General features: G+C 38.0%; 1 protein-coding gene across 1 annotated transcript; it reads left to right on the top strand.

The window, feature by feature from the left end:
* The first annotated feature begins 2,938 nt into the window (after positions 1 to 2,938).
* On the top strand, positions 2,939 to 6,830 carry LOC124801834. The gene is made up of 3 exons (XM_047263103.1): positions 2,939 to 2,986; positions 4,451 to 4,546; positions 6,165 to 6,830. The coding sequence occupies exons 1-3, from the start codon at positions 2,940 to 2,942 to the stop codon at positions 6,388 to 6,390; spliced, it is 369 nt and encodes a 122-aa protein (XP_047119059.1). The 5' UTR covers position 2,939; the 3' UTR covers positions 6,391 to 6,830.
* Positions 6,831 to 19,481: the final 12,651 nt, after the last annotated feature.

The raw sequence follows: 19,481 nt of genomic DNA, 5'->3' as shown, positions 1-19,481 counted from the left end.
AATTCATGGACCCTGCATGTCAACAGGGGACTGTTCAGGCCAGTGGAGGCTCTGTAATGGTGTGGGGCGTGTGGAGTTGTAGTAATATGGGACCCCTGATACTCTAGATAAGACTCTGACGGGTGTCAAGTACGTAAGCATTCTGTTTGACCACTTGCATCCACTCGTATCCATTGGCATTCCAACAGACCTGGGCAAGTCCAACAGGACAATGCGGCACCCCACACATCCAGAATTGCTACAGTGTGGCCCCAGGAACACTCTTCTGAGTTTAAACACTTCTGCTGGCCATCGATCTCCCCAGATATGAACATTATTGAGCATATCTGGGATGCCTTGCAACGTGCTGTTCAGAATAGTTCTCCACTTCCTTATACTCTTACGGATTTATGGACAGCCCTGCAGAATTCATGGTGTCAGCTCCCTCCAGCACTGCTTCAGACATTAGTCGAGCCCATGCCGTGTCATTTTTGGGGCAGTTCTGCGTGCTCACGGGGACCCTACATGATATTGGGCAGGTGTACCAATTTCTTTGACTCTTCACTGTATAACGTAATTGGATAGATTAAAAAAGAAATCTACTCACCAAGTGGCGGCAAGAGAACAAACATATAAAGATATTGAAATCGACAAGCTTTCCAAGCCAGTAACTTTTTCTTCTGGCAGAAGGGTTGACGGAGAAGGAAGGGCGGTGTCCTTTCCCTTCCCTCCATAATATGCTGAAATTCAGTTTAAAACCAATTGACATTATATACGATTATCACTTATCGGTAATGTTCTATAATATTGTACTACCTGTAAGTAAGTTTATTTGGATGGCCATCTTACACAGCAGTTGTTATGTAACAATTATTACTCGGATTTTCCTGTATTAAGCGGCCTGCAAACTAAAGTTTTTCACCAAACGCATTTCGCTTAATGGTAAATCATCATGAGTGGAGATTCTGCAAACATCTTGCATATGAAACTTATTTTTCCATTTCAATTGCCATAGAGGTAAAAGCAGTTTTGTTTCTGATTGTGATGCGCAAATAAACAATAAAACAGTATTCTTTGGTGTGAATACTGTACTACAAGCAACTCTGATTCTTTACAAGTAACTAGGGACAAAACTGTGTTGAACGACGCAATTTTCAAATACCAGTACCTCATACTACAGTTTTGCGACGTTATTACGTCGGTCAAATGCAAGTTGTTGAGTCTTACAAGATTTTAGCGTCGTCATTTGCATCATATGTTAATCTTATGTAATTACACATTTTTTCTACATTTATTCCGTTCACCAAGTAATATGTGCAATGGATTTATTATGTTTCTTATAGTGCCTCAAATTGTAGGGTTTTGTTTACACTACCTGTTACCATAGAAATTTACTGGATAGCGCCTACTGAAATATGTTTCTATTAACTTTATTTTACTGTCTGTCCTTTATTGTATCAAACTGTCTGTTTATTTGACGATTACTTTGTATCTAGATAAATAAACGAAATAAAAACTATTATTCATGCCAAATGCATACAGAATGAGGATCTTACTCTGCACCACGTTTAATACAGCGTAAAGCCAGTACCGTAGTTCGTCCCTTCGTATATTTCTCTACTTCAAATTCGATTACAGACACTTGCACTCGAATGCTCGCGAGTAGTCGAATGAAGCGGTAGACTGGTGACAGCAAGTGTATTTTGTCTCGTGACGCTGTTCTTAGTCGGGTTAAGAACCATATTCGTATTTTGTTATGCCTCTCCATGCAGCCGGCATGCCAGTTTTCTGTTCTCCACAACTGCGATGATGCAAGGGGGCAACACTCGGAGATTCTATTAACAGGAGATTTGGTAGATATGTACGATTACCATGAAAAAAAGTCCACTTTCGAATAAATTTTCTCATTCCCTTAATCTAGGAGTATTCGTTTAAATATTAAGGTATGTCCACGCGATGCCTCTCTCCTCGTGCGCAGTCGCAATCGCAGAGGCACGGGAATAAAAGGCCATGCACAAAAGTGTGTGAAAAGGACGCATGTGCTCATGAGCTTTCTCGTAATCACGTGTTGGCTCATTGCGCAACCACTCTGCGCAGTGCTTATTCCCGAAACAGGGTGATACTTACGGGGGTTTCTTAGTCGTTACGTGAAGTAATTAATTTTCAATGTGTAATTTGTTTTATTTTTTAAAAAAGTTGTGTACATGATTTTAATCATCAAATACTGTAATATCCTCGGACTCGGCAAATTTGGGAATATCGTAGACGCAAAAATCCACTAGGACGGAGGTTATATTTTCTAGTTTTGTATTTGCCACATCATCAGTGTCCGTCGTTGCTATTTCTAGTAGTTTGCAGGGGAGTTACACATACCCCATCATTTCTTTTCTTGATATATCACTCCAAAATTATACATACATGCGCCCAGCTGCCTGTCGTCTGCTAAAAAGTGTTAAGTATTCCCACCAAAGGTGAGAAGCAATGCGTTGACGGCATTTCCAGGAAAATACGCATTCGCAAATGCGCACACGTAGCTGCGCTGCTGGAAATTTATGCGCATGCGTAAAGTAGAACAGCGAAAATGGCATCGCGTGGACGCACCTACCGCATACACTAGTTGGCCTCTGCAAACTGCGCACTTTAAATTTTTCCTGTAAATATAAGAGCCTGAAATATATCAGTAGTATGCAGACACATTTCAAGTTAATTTTTAAATCTGAGAAGACCCGCAAACGCTGATAAGCAAATACTTCTAACGAACGTCCTATGACATACCGTACATTTATTCCGTACAACTTCGATCTTACAAGACGCAAAATAGAAAAATTTTCAGCTTCTAGGCACAATTTCTCAGACATCTCCAACTCAATTGCAACGGAAATTAGGAGTTATCATGGGGATGACAGCGACGACTGACTGTCTTTCACCAAGATATCAAATCTTCACGTTTACAACCAACTATGCAGACTTCATTGCAGTTTTCCAGTCGTGGTCTTGAGGTTGCTTGGTAAGGCGTGTATCGTCGCATTCTGGGCTCGAGTGTGATTAAGTTTTTCACCATCAGATTTACTCCGTGTTGCGATAAAATTAGATTACTTTAAAAATAATGGAGCATATGGTAACACTTTCTGATACCCCTATGTGCGGGTCGTATGCTTCACATACGGTATGATAGTTAAAAAGGAGAAAAAAGAGGGGGAAATTGCTTGTCGTTCGTTAGAAAAACTTCAGTACTGGTAACATTTAGTGTTGACAATGTAGGTACACTACAGACTCATCACGTTGAAAGTGCCCATCAGCTCAAAGAAGGAAAAATATTCGTATAATCAGTATGGTTGTAAATAATTAAAGTGACTGTGTCGTATGTGCTTTTACGCTAAGTTGCAATTTTTGAACCTGCGACAATAGAATAAAATGCCGACGCATCCAGGTAATAATTTTATGTTTAAAGTGTCAGAAGCCTAAGCTAACTCCATACAGTGCTCATGATTTTTAAAGGGATTAAAAATTACTAAGGCCCCGTATACACAAACGTTAAGTCATTAGAATAAATTTATCGCGGTTCGAAGGATAAAGTGAAGGTTCCAAAATACCTTTACATTTGCGCCGATCTTTCATTTTGATACAGGAAACTGTTTTTCTTGAGAGGACAGTACACTAAAAACTCTATCTTTGCTACACTTTCATCGAAAAATTTCCGCGAAAAATCGTCTGTGAATGAGTTATCAACACGTTATGTCGTACTGAGAGCTATTTCGTTCTGCTAAATTTTGACGTACATTGATTGAGAGAGGGTTAAACAGGTCATGGAAAGCAATTAATTCCGAAATAAAAATGTGAAACATAGCAACCACCGTCAAAGACAGCTGATTATTAGGCATAGTAACTATGGCTTAATATAGCCACATCGCTGTGTCGCATTCTTCGATACGAAATGGAAAGAATGGTGTTAATGAGCTATTAATAACGCTGGGGAAGTGGTTGGATTGAGACCGAACATAAGAACTTTTTCGGTATGGCGGATCTGATAACGCTGCCGATTTTCTTAACTTGCGCAGCACTGTGAATCCCACTTCGAAACGAAGAATATAGACATTCCCCACTGAGCTGGCTGCCAAACCCATCACGGACGAATCGCGAAATTTCCATTATATCGAGGTACAGGTACTTAAGGCGAACTCTGAAAAGTAAGGAGTTTTTCCGTATAGGGTCTGCGAGAGTCGACACGAAAAGGGTGATCTGTAGGTAATGCTATTTAACTACTATCCTTTACCCTTCACTCGATTGTTGGAGAGGGTAAAGAAATTCCTACAGAAACCTTGACTGCGATGCTTTACACGCCAGAAACAAACCGTTCAAAAGTGAAATACTGATATATACTTTAGTTTCTAAGACATACGTAGGATGACGCCACCGTAGATTACGGACGGCTGAAGTTGTGTTGGAAGTAACCGTATTTCCCCATTTCCAGCGGCGAGTCGTACGGGATACATCGTGGACGAAGCATGGAAGACGCGTTTGACGTTCTGGGGCATTTGGTACCCGAAGTATCTATCAAAATTCTGAGGTAAATTGTTAAAAATACAATTAGTAGGTTATTTAAGGAACATAGTAAGAGTTCATGTATAGTGATAGCTGACAAAGCCTTTAATCTAATGAATGTTGAGCCCATCGAAAGTGCACGTGGTCCTCCAGACATGGGTATTACGTACGTTTCACACGTTGTCTTATGAAAGGTTGGAATTCAGTTGTTGCTGAAGTCACCGTTCTTTCTTGATGAACAAGTGACGGCAAATTAAAAAATAAATAAATAAATAAATACCTGTAGCAATCTGAACTTCGTCGCCCCCTGCAATGTTTCATTTTATTCATAGCGCAAGAATTTTAGGTATAAGAGCAGATATTTTTAGTAAATGAAGCGAATAATTATTGATGAAGGAAATAGGCGTTGGGATTCACGTAGATCTGAAAATAGCAGGATCATAGCCATTATCTTATTACGCCAGATAAGATAAACAAATTAGAAGTCACCAGTTAGAAACTCCTGCTATACGATACATGGACTAAAAGATTTGGTATAGTTGCGATATAAACTTGTAGAGCTTCCATAGTAACCCTTTGCTGTAACTACTAGATAACACGCAAATGTGGACATGTATAGGGAGTTGAGGGAGGAAACGGTGATCAGAAAGAGCGCCCATGAATTTCATGACTGCAAATTGCTAGCAACTTTGATACTCAAAACATTGATTAGTTGATTACATATGGTTGTACAAACATTACAACCGAAATACCGTCAAACCTATGTTGAATGTGCCTTGGCCCTCACATGTACCCATATTTGGGCAGGTCAGAAAATATAAATGAATATTAAATTACACACCACCTTAGGAAAAATGTTTCCCAGAATTTTATGTGGTAATTCACTGACAATGGGATAATAGGACAGGTTTTACTGTTACATGAAAAGTGACAGGAATTGCAACGCTGCCTGAGTTATGCAGTCTATTACTCATATAGCTACAGACTAACACTACCCCCCTTCACGACCACTACCACTCCTATCTTTCGACCTCCTCCTCCGGTTGCTGTAGAATATAATAGATTCTGGTGCTTGTGAAATGCTGTTAAGTAGGTTTAGTTCACTAAATTGAAGTTCACAGTAGTGTTAAGCACTGTAGTTACAGTGTGATGATGTGAGAATGCCCACCTTCCTCTCCCTTACCAACCTGCACTGAAATCTTGATAGTGGCGACAGGTTCATCTGTAGCGAAGCCAGACATCCTGGTTAGATTAGGTGACAGTTTTATTGAACATTCAGAAAGCAACAAATATAAATGTGAAATAAGGGTCATCGTAACAGTGATATGTAACATAGCTAGATATCTTAAGTTTATGTATATTTGGTTAGTTTTGCAACATTAAATACACTGTTTGTTACTAGTATTAAAGTAAAACTGCAAAGTCTATACAAGATAATAGAAAAGTCTTAAGTTTTTCAGTGCATATTGTGTAAGTATTGTTGATAAAGTACAAGAATACAAGAGAGTTCATTAGGTAAGTCTTGTTGCACTCTAAATCTCTCAGTACATATATAAAAGCTTTGATTCTATGTGATCTCTTAAGATTTCTGTTTAAAAACACAAGTAATTCATGTTTTAACCATTAATTTTTTAATTCTGCAGGATGCTGGATATGAAATCACTTGGGTCCGCAAGCAAGGTTTGCAAACAGTGGAGGGCACTATGCTATAGGGATACTATCCTGAAGCGAAGAATGAAAAGATTTAGGGAGCTGCAAGTACTGAAGAAGAAGCTGCGGAGAGTTAGAAAAAAACTCGCGTATATTAAGAATGAAATAGCAGAATTAGGAAATAACCACAGCCTTAAACTAGTTTTTATGGAATCGTAGTGCCAGGAATCTAATTTTAGTTAGCTCTTGACTAATAACAAAGCAGTGACTGAATCTCTGCAGTAATTTTGTACGGATGATGAGACTGTACTTTGGAATAACATGCACCACTATTGTACCGTAACTCGAGTAAGAGGGGTCTTGAGCAAACTGAGATTTCAAGAATTGCTTCTGCTAGAGAACAGCTGCAATGCTGACTTTGACTAAAGGGAAGAATTTGTTGAAGTGGAAAATATTGATCGTGAAGTGTGTTGCGTAACTGCCTGAATAAGCAGTTTCACCATACTTGTTTGTGAACTTCCATTTGCATCATTTGGGATTTTCACCAACTTCTGAAATGCAGTCCTTACTATAGTTTGTGATCAGGTGCCCTTGAATACAGGGCATCAATTTGTGACAATGTGTAATGGTTTTAACTTTATTTTGTACGTTTATTTGTATTTGAGGAAATAAAGTAATTATTTCTGTCTGATCTCAATATGTTTGTTCTTCTGGAGTACGTAATGTTATTTGTTACTATCAACCATACTAGGTTTCATCTGTATTGAGTCTTTTTCCAGAACAAATTTATTATCATTTAATGTAGAGATATTTCCACTGTGTTACATCATACATTGCACAGCAGTAGCAAGACCAGCAAATTAATCAATACTTAGTTTATGAGTGATTTTTATTTAGCAATGGGACACACAAATTTTTCTTGTGAGTGAAGGCTTTGGAGATAACGGTCTATTTTTAATTTTTGCAACAAGTGTTTGAGAAACGTTCTAAACCCTGTCATATTTTCTGATTAAGGGAATGTCTTCATCCACAGACAACATATAAAAAAAAAATCCATTTCTGACAGCAATGTAACTCATTGGATGAGTTTTGAAGATGGTATAGTTAGTTTAATGTTCTTTCGATTACTTGCACAGTTGACCCTAATGTGGTGACTGCCAGTGGTGCAGCAGTCACCTGCTTGGCTGTCATCTGGCACATTTCACTCAACTTGTTACTGTCATAAAAAATACTCATTATAAGGTATCTTTTTAAATAAAAAAATGTGAAATAGTAACTTGTACCCATTAAAGATTACACAAATAGAAATTCTTCAGAATAGCAGTTGTCAAAGTCAAACTGTTAAAATTTGTTGTAAAATTTAATTTTCCTGTCTGTCAGACATTTTATATCAGTGGGTAATTTATTGACAACAAAGTTCATGAAGGAATAAATAGAATGCGAAGAAGTAAGCAAAACTCGTAACTCATGACAGACAAAATCCAATTGTGGGTGAACACCACATAGTATTCTTACAGCACATTTTTTGAGCAATGAAAGCTTTTTCTTAAAAATGTTACCCCAGAACATTATTCCATATATTATCTCTCCCCAAGATTTGCTGCATTTTCTAGTGCAAATGTGTGTGAACAGAGTTTTAGGATTTGAAATTTTTCTGCAGTTTAAGTTCTCACCAATATGAACATCTAGAATTTTTTAAGTTGCTCCAGAGTCATTTGTCTGTGTGTGATTGTGATATTCCAATACTTGTCATCTGCAAAATGAAATATTTCTGCTGCTTGTGTATTGAGATGGAGGATTGCTTACACATATGAGAAACAATAGTGGACATAAGATTGAGACCTAAGGAGTTCTCTAAGTGATATCACATCCCCTTCATTCCTACTCCTGGTCATAATAATCTCCCTTGTGCCCATTGGTTTAATTATTAAGTATAACTTTTCAATAATGGAAATTCCATGTTGGAATATCAACAATGAAAAGTATAGATTGCTATTTATCGTAAAGATGAAACTAGTTGCAAACAGGCACATGGAAAAAGACTGTTACACACTGTGCTTTCAGACAGTCTTCTTCAGAGAAGAAGAGAAAACGCACACATTCACACAAGCAGGCATACCTCACACACACATGACCATTATCTCTGGCCAGAGCAGCTGGAGATAGCGATCACGTGCATGAGGTGTGCCTGCTTATGTGAATGTGAATATATATGTATTTACTCTTCATTTTAGAAGGCTTTCAAAGCTCAAGGTGTAACAGTCTTTTCATTGTGACCGTCTGCAATTCAAGCGTTATCTTTATGGTGAGTACCAGTCTATCTCTTTCACAATTAAGTACAACTTTTTACAGTCTTTTTGTTAGATATGACACATTAGTTTGGTCAGCATCAATTTCATAAAACCCCAGTTTGAGTAGAATGATTGTGTGATCCACACAATCAAACGCCTTAGATAGGGAAGGAAAATAGCCAAAATACCTACACATTAGTGCTTGTAAAATTTTGTGAGTGAATGTGTAAATGGCATTCTCATTTCAGTACTCTTCTGAAATCCAAACTGTGATTTACTGAGGATATTATTGTTCAGGTGGGGTACCATACTACAGTACATTACCTTCTCAAACCTTTTGGATAATGATGCAAACTGTGAAATAGACCAGTAATTATTGACATCTTTATCACATATCTTATAGAGGGGTTTAACAATGGCATATTTTAATCCATCTGGAAAAATATCATGAGTTATTGGTACATAATTAAGTAAAGGTGACACTTATTAGGCAGGAAGAAATCTTTACAATGACACCTGTACTCCGCAAACCATCATGAAATGCATGGCAGAGGGTACATCCCATTGTACCAGTTTCTTCATGTAGCATTTACATTTGGAGCACGGGAAGAATGATTGAATGCCTCTGTGCATCCTGTAATTATTCTAATCCTATCCTCACGATCACCACTTGAGTTTGTAGTATATTCCTAGAGTCATCATTTAAAACCAATTCTTGGAATTTTTTTAGTAGGTTCTCTTAGGATAGTTTGCCAACTTCAGGAGTTTGTGAGTTCCGTTTCTTCAGTAACTCTGTGACACTCCCACAGATCAAACAAACCTGTGACCATTGGTGCAGCATCTCTGTGTAGGTTCAATATTCCCCATTAGTCCTATTTTGAATGGCCATACACTTGAGCAGTATTCTAAAACTGGTCACATGAGCAATTTGTAAGCAGTCTCTTTTGTAGACTGGTTGTCCTGCTCCGGTATTCTACCAATAAGCTAAAGTTTACCACCTGCTTTACCCACAACTGAGCCTACATGATTGTTAAATTTCATATCCCTAAAAAGTGTTACACCCAGGTATTTTTGTAAGTTGAGGAGTTCAAGAGTGACTCAGTGGTAGTCATAGGATACTATGGTGGTTTTTTTTTTTTTGTGAAGTGAAAAATTTTACATTTTTGACATTTAGAGCAGGTTGCCGATCTCTGCACCACATTGAAATCTTATCAAGATCTGACAATATTTTTGCAGCTTCTTTCAAATAGTACTTAATTATAGATAACTGCATCATCTGCAAAACACCTGATTTTACTATTAATATTGTCTGCACGGCCATTAATATACAATATGAACAGAAAGGGTCCCAACACACTTCCCTGGGGCACACTCAAAGTTACTTCTACATCTGGTGATGACTCCATCCAAGATAAGATGCTGTGTCCTCCCTATCAAAAAGTCCTCAGTCCAGTCACAAGTTTCACTTGATACCCTTTGTGATCATGCTTTTGACAATAAGTGTAAGTGTGATACTAACTCAAATACTTTTCAGAAATCAAGAAATATGGCATCTACCTGACTGCCTTGACCAAAAGCTTTCAGCATGTTATGTGAGAAAAGTGCAAGTTGCGTTTCACATGATCGATATTTTCGGAATCCATGGTGGTTGGTATGGAGGCAGTCATTCTGTTCATGATATCTCATTATGTTTGAGCTCAGAATACGTTCTAAGATTCTACAACAAATCAGTGTCAAGGATATTGGAAGATAGTTTTGTGAATCACTTGTACTACTCTTCTTGTAGACAGGTGGGACCTATCCTTTTTCTAAGAACTGGGCATGGTCTTTTGTTCAAGTGATGTACAATAGTCTATAGTTAGAAGAGGGAATAACTCAGCCACCATTTCTGTATATAATCTGATGGGAATTTCATTGTGCCCTGGAGCTTCATCGAATTTTAATGATTTCGGCAATTTCTCAATACCATGGGCACTTAACACTTGATCCACTAACTTTCCCAGTTGTATGAGGATTAAAATAAGGCAATTCTCCTTGGTTTTTCTTTGTAAAGGAACACTTGAAAATGGAATTAAACATTTATGCTTTTGCTTTGCTAACCCCCAATTCCAGTTCCCGTCTCCTCCATAAGCAACTGGACACTAATTTTGTTGCTACTTACAGCCTTTACATATGATCAGAATTTCTTTGGATTTTGTGAAATATCACTCAACAAAATTCTGCTGTGGTAGTCATCTGAAGGCTTCATGCACTACTCTCTTGACGGCCAAATGCATTTCATTCTGTATCTCCCTATCCATATCCCTATGCAGTAGTTTCTGTTTCTTTATAAATTTCTTTACAGTGACTATACCATTGAGGTTCCCTCCCATTATGAACTGTGGTCAATTACTCTTTTAAACATGAGATAGAGTCCTCTAGATGCTCCTGCCCTTTGCTGAAAGTTTAAAGTTCCTCATTGAGACATGACATTACAGTTTTTTATTTAGTTTACTTAACAGGTATGTCTTTCTGCTTCTTTTAGCCATTCTTTTTATTTTGATAATCATTGTTCCTCCCCCCCATGAACCATGGACCTTGCCGTTGGTGGGGAGGCTTGCGTGCCTACCACGACGGAGGGGTATCTGTTGAGAGGCCAGACAAACGTGTGGTTCCTGAAGAGGGGCAGCAACCTTTTCAGTAGTTGCAGGGGCAACAGTCTGGATGATTGACTGATCTGGCCTTGTAACATTAATCAAAATGGCCTTGCTGTTCTGGTACTGTGAACGGCTGAAAGCAAGGGGAAACTAAGGCCGTAATTTTTCCCGAGGGCATGCAGCTTTACTGTATGATTAAATGATGATAGCATTTTCTTGGGTAAAATATTCCGGAGGTAAAATAGTCCCCCATTCGGATCTCCGGGCGGGGACTACTCAAGAGAACGTCGTTATCAGGAGAAAGAAAACTGGCGTTCTACGGATCGGAGCATGGAATGTCAGATCCATTAATCGGGCAGGTAGGTTGGAAAATTTAAAAAGGGAAATGGATAGGTTAAAGTTAGATATAGTGGGAATTAGTGAAGTTCGGTGGCAGGAGCAACAGGACTTCTGGTCAGGTGAGTACAGGGTTATAAATACAAAATCAAATAGGGGTAATGCAGGAGTAGGTTTAATAATGAATAAAAAAATAGGTGTATGGGTAAGCTACTACAAACAGCATAGTGAACGCATTATTGTGGCTAAGATAGACACGAAGCCCACACCTACTACAGTAGTACAAGTTTATATGCCAACTAGCTCTGCAGATGACGAAGAAATTGATGAAATGTATGATGAGATAAGAGAAATTATTCAGGTAGTGAAGGGAGGCGAAAATTTAATAGTCATGGGTGACTGGAATTCATCAGTAGGAAAAGGGAGAGAAGGAAACATAGTAGGTGAATATGGATTGGGGCTAAGAAATGAAAGAGGAAGCCATCTGGTAGAATTTTGCACAGAGCATAACTTAATCATAGCTAATACTTGGTTTAAGAATCATAAAAGAAGGCTGTATACATGGAACAACCCTGGAGATATTAAAAGGCATCAGATAGATTATATAATGGTAAGACAGAGATTTAGGAACCAGGTTTTAAATTGTAAGACATTTCCAGGGGCAGATGTGGACTCTGACCACAATCTATTGGTTATGAACTGTAGATTAAAACTGAAGAAACTGCAAAAAGGTGGGAATTTAAGAAGATGGGACCTGGATAAACTGACTAAACCAGAGGTTGTACAGAGTTTCAGGGAGAGCATAAGGGAACAATTGACAGGAATGGGGGAAAGAAATACAGTAGAAGAAGAATGGGTAGCTTTGAGGGATGAAGTAGTGAAGGCAGCAGAGGATCAAATAGGTAAAAAGATGAGGAGTAGTAGAAGCCCTTGGGTAACAGAAGAAATATTGAATTTAATTGATGAAAGGAGAAAATATAAAAATGCAGTAAATGAAACAGGCAAAAAGGAGTACAAACGTCTCAAAAATGATATTGACAGGAAGTGCAAAATTGCTAAGCAGGGATGGCCAGAGGACAAATGTAAGGATGTAGAGGCTTATCTCACTAGGGGTAAGATAGATACTGCCTACAGGAAAATTAAAGAGACCTTTGGAGAAAGGAGAACCACTTGCATGAATATCAAGAGCTTTGACGGAAACCCAGTTCTAAGCAAAGAAGGGAAAGCAGAAAGTTGGAAGGAGTATATAGAGGGCCTATACAAGGGCGATGTACTTGAGGACAATATTATGGAAATGGAAGAGGATGTAGATGAAGATGAAATGGGAGATATGATATTTCGTGAGGCGTTTGACAGAGTACTGAAAGACCTGAGTCGAAACAAGGCCCCCGGAGTAGACAACATTCCATTAGAACTACTGACAACCTTGGGAGAGCCCTGACAAAACTCTACCATCTGGTGAGCAAGATGTATGAGACGAGCGAAATACCCTCAGACTTCAAGAAGAATATAATAATCCCAATCCCAAAGAAAGCAGGTGTTGACAGATGTGAAAATTACTGAACTATCAGTTTAATAAGTCACAGCTGCAAAATACTAACGCGAATTATTTACAGACGAATGGAAAAACTGATAGAAGCTGACCTCGGGGAAGATCAGTTTGGATTCCGTAGAAATGTTGAAATATGTGAGGCAATACTGACCCTACGACTTATCTTAGAAGAAAGATTAAGGAAAGGCAAACCTATGTTTCTAGCATTTGTAGACTTAGAGAAAGATTTTGACAATTTTGGTTGGAATACTCTCTTTCAAATTCTGAAGATGGCAGGGATAAAATACAGAGAGCAAAAGGCTATTTACAATTTGTGCAGAAAGCAGATGGCAGTTTATAAGAGTTGAGGGGTATGAAAGGGAAGCAGTGGTTGGCAAGGGAGTGAGACAGGGTTGTAGCCTATCCCCGATTCTATTCAATCTGTATATTGAGCAAGCAATAAAGGAAACAAATGAAAAGTTCGGAGTAGGTATTAAAATCCATGGAGAAGAAATAAAAACTTTGAGGTTTGCCGATGACATTGTAATTCTTCAGAGACAGCAACGGACTTGGAAGAGCAGTTGAAGGGAATGGACAGTGTCTTGGAAGGAGGGTATAAGATGAACATCAACAAAAGCAAAACGAGGATAATGGAATGTAGTCGAATTAAGTCGGGTGATGCTGAGGGAATTAGATTAGGAAATGAGACACTTAAAGTAGTAAAGGAGTTTTGCTATTTGGGGAGCAAAAAAACTAATGATGGTTGAAGTAGAGAGGATATAAAATGTAGACTGGCAATGGCAAGGAAAGCATTTCTGAAGAAGAGAAATTTGTTAAGATCGAGTATTGATTTAAGTGTCAGGAAGTCGTTTCTCAAAGTATTTGTATGGAGTGTAGCCATGTATGGAAGTGAAACGTGGTTGATAAATAGCTTAGACAAGAAGAGAATAGAAGCTTTTGAAATGTGGTGCTACAGAAGAATGCTGAAGATTAGATGGGTAGATCACATAACTAATGAGGAGGTATTGAATAGAATTGGGGAGAAGAGGAGCTTGTGGCACAGCTTGACTAGAAGAAGGGATCGGTTGGTACGACATGTTCTGAGACATCGAGGGATCACCAATTTAGTATTGGAGAGCAGCGTGGAGGGTAAAAATCGTAGAGGGAGACAAAGAGATAAATACACTAAACAGATTCAGAAGGATGTAGGTTGCAGTAGGTACTGGGAGATGAAGAAGCTTGCACAGGATGGAGTAGCATAGAGAGCTGCATCAAACCAGTCTCAGGACTGAAGATCACAACAACAACAACAATCATTGTTATCACAACTACGTCATGGGCACTGATACTAGTTTCAGTGTGGACATCCACAAAGAGGCCAGGTCTAATTGTTGGAATTAGATTCAATGTATTTCCATCACTAATGTGTTTCCAAACTATCTGCTCTAGGTAGCTTTCAGAGAAGGCTTTTAAGTATGTTTCACAGAATGTCTTACCAGGCCCGTCAGTAATAAAACTGTAATTTTTTTTCAAGTGATTGTTGGATGATTAAAAGTCTCCACCGATGATTACAGTATGATTGAAGAACTTATCTATGAGTGAACTGAGGTTTTCTGTAAAGTTTTTGGTTACATCAGGAGAGGAGACTGGTGGGCAATAGAAGTGTCCAGTTGTCGTTTTATGACCACCCTTCATATGGAGTCATGCCCAAATAGTCCCACATGCAACTTCAATTCTCAGTGGATTTGAGTTTCTTGTCTGTTGCCTTTTTTACTTCAGTATTTTGTAAGAAACATTGTCAGATCCAGATGAGTTTTCATTTTTGAAAGAATATACAATTTTCTTAATTTTAGAAGAGGATGTTGATGAGATCCATATGGTTAAATTTCATGTGACTTGCTTATTCAACATATTATTGTGATATCTATTGAATTGCCACATGTAAGAACTAATTATATCTGTTGTCTGTGACTGACCATTTATATCAATTCCATTTAAAAGACCAGTGATTTTATCCTGTTCTGTGACCTTTTGTACTGCCCGTCATTTCACAGCATTCTGCATAGGCGTAAGTCTGTTGTTGGAATTAATGATTTGTGCAATAACGTGCATGCCCATTGATTTGTCAATAACTTTTCTTAAAATTTTGAGTATTTTTAATGTCCTTTTCGATTAGTTTTTGAAGAAAGATATTCTCAAATTATGATACAAATCCACTACGGATAACTGAGCTGGATATAGGATTGATTCATGTGCAGAATTATTTGTAGTGATATACAAAAATGAGCAAAGAGGCTGTACCTCATCCTTCTATCTGCTTGCCATCAACTTTTGTATCACTTCTTCAACACATTAATCCATTACAAGTTTGTTTCTTTGCTCTGGGAGAAGGAAGCAGGTCTTGTCTCAGCAGCCAATGTGCTGTTAGCCTATTGTAAGCTTTTGCTCCCAGCATCCTCTGCTCAGGAGCAAAGTTACAGTATGCAGTCTATACTCACTCACCTTTGTTGTTGTTGTGATTGTTATTGTTGTCGAGGTCTTCAGTCTAAAGGCTGGTGTGGCGTGGTGCAGTTCTCTACACTGGTCTACACTGTGCAAGCCTCTTCATCTCTGCATAGCTACTACACCCTATGTTCACCTTGAATTTCCTTACTGTATTCACACCCTGTACTATTTTTACCCACCGTATTTCCCTCCATTACCAAATACACTATTCCTTGATGCCTTAGGATGTGTTCTATCAACATCTAATCTTTGGAATGCTTTTGTATCATCACATTTCAAAAGTTCCTATTCTCCTCCTTTCTGAGCTGCTTATCATTCATGTTTCACTTCTGTACAAGGCTTCACTCTAGGCAAATACTTTCAGACTTCCTAATACTTTAATTTATGTTAGCTGTTAACAAATTCCTCTTTCTCAAAAATGCTTTCCTTGCTATTACCGGTCTACATTTTCTTCAGCCCTCATCAGTTATCATGATGCCCAAATAGCAGAACTTATCTACTTATTTCAGTGTCTCATTTTCTAATCTAATTCCATGTTAACATCCCCTGATTTAAGCTATTTAAATTGACTACATTCCATTACCCTTGTTTTAGTTTTGTTGATATTCATCTTATGATCTCTTTTGAAGACACCATCCATTCCATTAAAATGCTCTTCTAAACCATTTGCCATATCTGACAGAGCTACAATGTTATGGCTCATAATGGCTCATAGTCTTTTTTTTTTTTTTTTGTCTGTGAACTTTAATTCCCCTTCCGTCAAAAGTGATAATATGTAGTAAATTTATGAGTTAAAATGTAACTATCAATGGAAATGACAGAAATACATACTTCTAACATAGCCATTGCCACACTAAATCCCAAGGAAGGATTGGAAAATTGTACTTTTTTCGTCTTGTCTAGTTTCGTGTTTTGCATTTGTTTGCTAACACATTATTACCATGTACAGTGAATCTTGCTCATGTGGACAATTCCATATCACACACAATTATTACTGATGCTAAAGGGAGAAGGTAAATGCCAGAACAGATCCTCTGAAGTGGACATGGGTGACTTCTTTCTCTAATTGAAGCATGTAATGGCATCATTGATGGGATGTGAAACCCATAATATTCCCTTTTCCTTCCAAATTTATTATATTTCCCAATGACATAAATAATCATCCACAATTTTTCAGCTGATAAAATTTGCACTGTGTAGAGAACCAGAGTCATGTATGTATCTATCCGAACCCAGTTTCTTCTCATAATAGTGTTCTCTTTACAAGAAAGACCATTTCTCCAATACTTGTGTAATGTTTGTCAATTCATCTGTGCTTCGATTTTGAATAAGTATCTCCTGAGAGTGACAACTAAATTCAATATTTTACTGGCTTCAGTCTAAAAGGTTTGACTACAAGATTTAAAACCTTTTCCACCACCATAACTGGGAGTGGAGGGGAGGATGGGTTTGTAAGGGGGATAATTCAAGTTCACAGAGATTATTTTGGAAGCCAGTATTACATTTAAAAATACAAAGACATACACATCAGGATACAATGTTCCCAGCCTTATGCTGCACAAGGTTTCCAGGACAACTTATTTTGAGTGGTGAGTACCTTTTTCATAGTCACTGTTTGTACAACATCCAATTTCTCATAAACAACTGTGCTGTTCTCATCAGGACATTAATAATCCAAATTATCATGCTGTTATTAAAGCAGAGAGTCACAATAACCTCAGTTTGTAAGCAATGTAACTGTGATTCAACCATAAATTATAACCTACAGTGCAACCAATTTGATTTATTGTTTATTTCTTTATGCCTTTAAATCAGTTATGACAGTAAGCTCATGGAGAAGTCTAATAATATTTTTTGATGTAACACTACAAAACTTGTTTATTAATCAGAATTATAAAGTAGGCAACTAAATCATATTCATGGGCTGTTTGGTCCCCAGGACAAGGGAAAATAATGGCAGACTATTAATTTTTCCAAAGGAGTTACATAGCTCACCAATATAACAACAAAACAATCAATTATTGATAACATTATTTAATTGGATGGATAAAAAGTCTACTTACCAAGCGGTAGAACACACACATAAAAGACTCTTGTGATTGGCAAGCTTTCGGAGACAGTGGCGTCTTCCTCAGGCAGAAGGGTTGAAGGTGAAGGAAGAAGGGTGAAGGAGGAAAGGAGGAGGACTGGAGAGGTCTAGGAAAAGGGGTAGATTTTGGGAAAGTCACCCAGAACCACGGGTGAGGGGAGACTTACTGTACGGGATGAGTAGGAAAGCCACTGGCTCCGAAAGCTTTCCAATCACAGCAGTCTTTTATGTGTGTGTTCTGCCACCATGTGGTGAGTAGATTTTTTATCTATCGAATTAAATGATAGCTCATCAATAGTTAAATGAATGTGCAATGGTCTTTATAGCAGAAGGATAATGTCATTAAAACTAGCATCTGTAGTTAGATGGCAGTATTGCTGAATTTAAGGGAGCACACTGTTAAATAAGGTGCTCCTAAAAACACCATATACAATAATAAAAGGTGACTGAATAAATAGAATCTAGAGCTCAGCTGAAGACAGTATTTATGCAAATGCAGAAGTCACAAAATCCTGGGACACTAGAGTTTGTCATCCTGTGGATTCTACTTTTCTTCAGTAAGAATGTTAACAGAAATAATTTTAAGAATGGGGGTTCACCTGTTGTGTTGTAAATACTTCTTTATATATTTATATTTAAAAACAAAGATGATGTGACTTACCATACGAAAGCGCTGGCAGGTCGATAGAAACACAAACAAACACATACATACACACAAAATTCTAGCTTTCGCAACCAATGGTTGCTTCATCAGGAAAGAGGGAAGGAGAGGGAAAGACGAAAGGATGTGGGTTTTAAGGGAGAGGGTAAGGAGTCATTCCAATCCCGGGAGCGGAAAGACTTACCTTAGGGGGAAAAAAGGACAGGTATACACTCGCACACACACACACATATCCATCCGCACATACACAGACACAAGCAGACATTTGTAAAGGCAAAGAGTTTAGGCAGAGATGAAATGTCTGCTTGTGTCTGTGTATGTGCGGATGCATATGTGTGTGCGTGCGAGTGTATACCTGTCCTTTTTTCCCCCTAAGATAAGTCTTTCCGCTCCCGGGATTGGAATGACTCCTTACCCTCTCCCTTAAAACCCACATCCTTTCGTCTTTCCCTCTCCTTCCCTCTTTCCTGACGAAGCAACCATTGGTTGCGAAAGCTAGAATTTTGTGTGTATGTATATGTTTGTTTGTGTCTCTATCGACCTGCCAGCGCTTTCGTATGGTAAGTCACATCATCTTTGTTTTTAAATATATTTTTCCCACGTGGAATGTTTCCCTCTATTATATTCATATCTTTATATGTTTACACAGACATGATTTGATAGTCTGAACCATCAATCAGTAAAGGGATTTGAAATTTTATATTTAAAAGTTTAGCACTCATTTTCATTAATACAATATCATATGAGAAATAGACCTACACTTTTTGCTATTACTATCTTGTTCTTCACTTTGCTTTTGACCTTAATTTCTAAAGTAGAGCATTTATTCATTGTGCTTGTACAGCATTCCATCAGCAACAAAACTTAGGCCCAGTGCACCAAATCATATAACTGACTTCAGTAGTGTGTTGTATGAGAATTTTCCACTGCATTTTTTTCCTATGTTGTTCTTTTATGAAGGCTACCTTTTCCTGTTGTGGCACTAGACTTTTTTTGAAAATGAAAAGAGGTAAATTTCCCTGTATACATTGACCTTAACAACACCATTTTCACATTAGTGCCATGCAAAAATTTAAACTTATTTTTCCAAGTGCCATATGTGTATGTTTTCATGTATCATTTCCGTAGGAAATGCTACGACATATTGGTGGAGCAATAAAATGTTAACCACTAAGTACTTAGTAGATCTATTATGAGGTTTATACTAGATGAGTTTACCTGTTTCGTGTTCTGGTGATCCATGATGTGAATATATCACAGG

The sequence above is a fragment of the Schistocerca piceifrons genome, chromosome 1, assembly GCF_021461385.2.
Source record: "Schistocerca piceifrons isolate TAMUIC-IGC-003096 chromosome 1, iqSchPice1.1, whole genome shotgun sequence".
In the NCBI taxonomy this organism is placed as follows: domain Eukaryota; kingdom Metazoa; phylum Arthropoda; class Insecta; order Orthoptera; family Acrididae; genus Schistocerca; species Schistocerca piceifrons.
This window is presented reverse-complemented; position numbering and strand designations above follow the sequence as displayed.

Coding starts and splice junctions, on each gene's coding strand:
- LOC124801834 (XM_047263103.1), top strand. CDS start 2,940: ATGCAGACTTCATTGCAGTTTTCCAGTCGTGGTCTTGAGGTTGCTTG. Junction 2,987..4,450: donor CGTGGTCTTGAGGTTGCTTG/GTAAGGCGTGTA, acceptor CCCCATTTCCAG/CGGCGAGTCGTACGGGATAC. Junction 4,547..6,164: donor GTATCTATCAAAATTCTGAG/GTAAATTGTTAA, acceptor TTAATTCTGCAG/GATGCTGGATATGAAATCAC.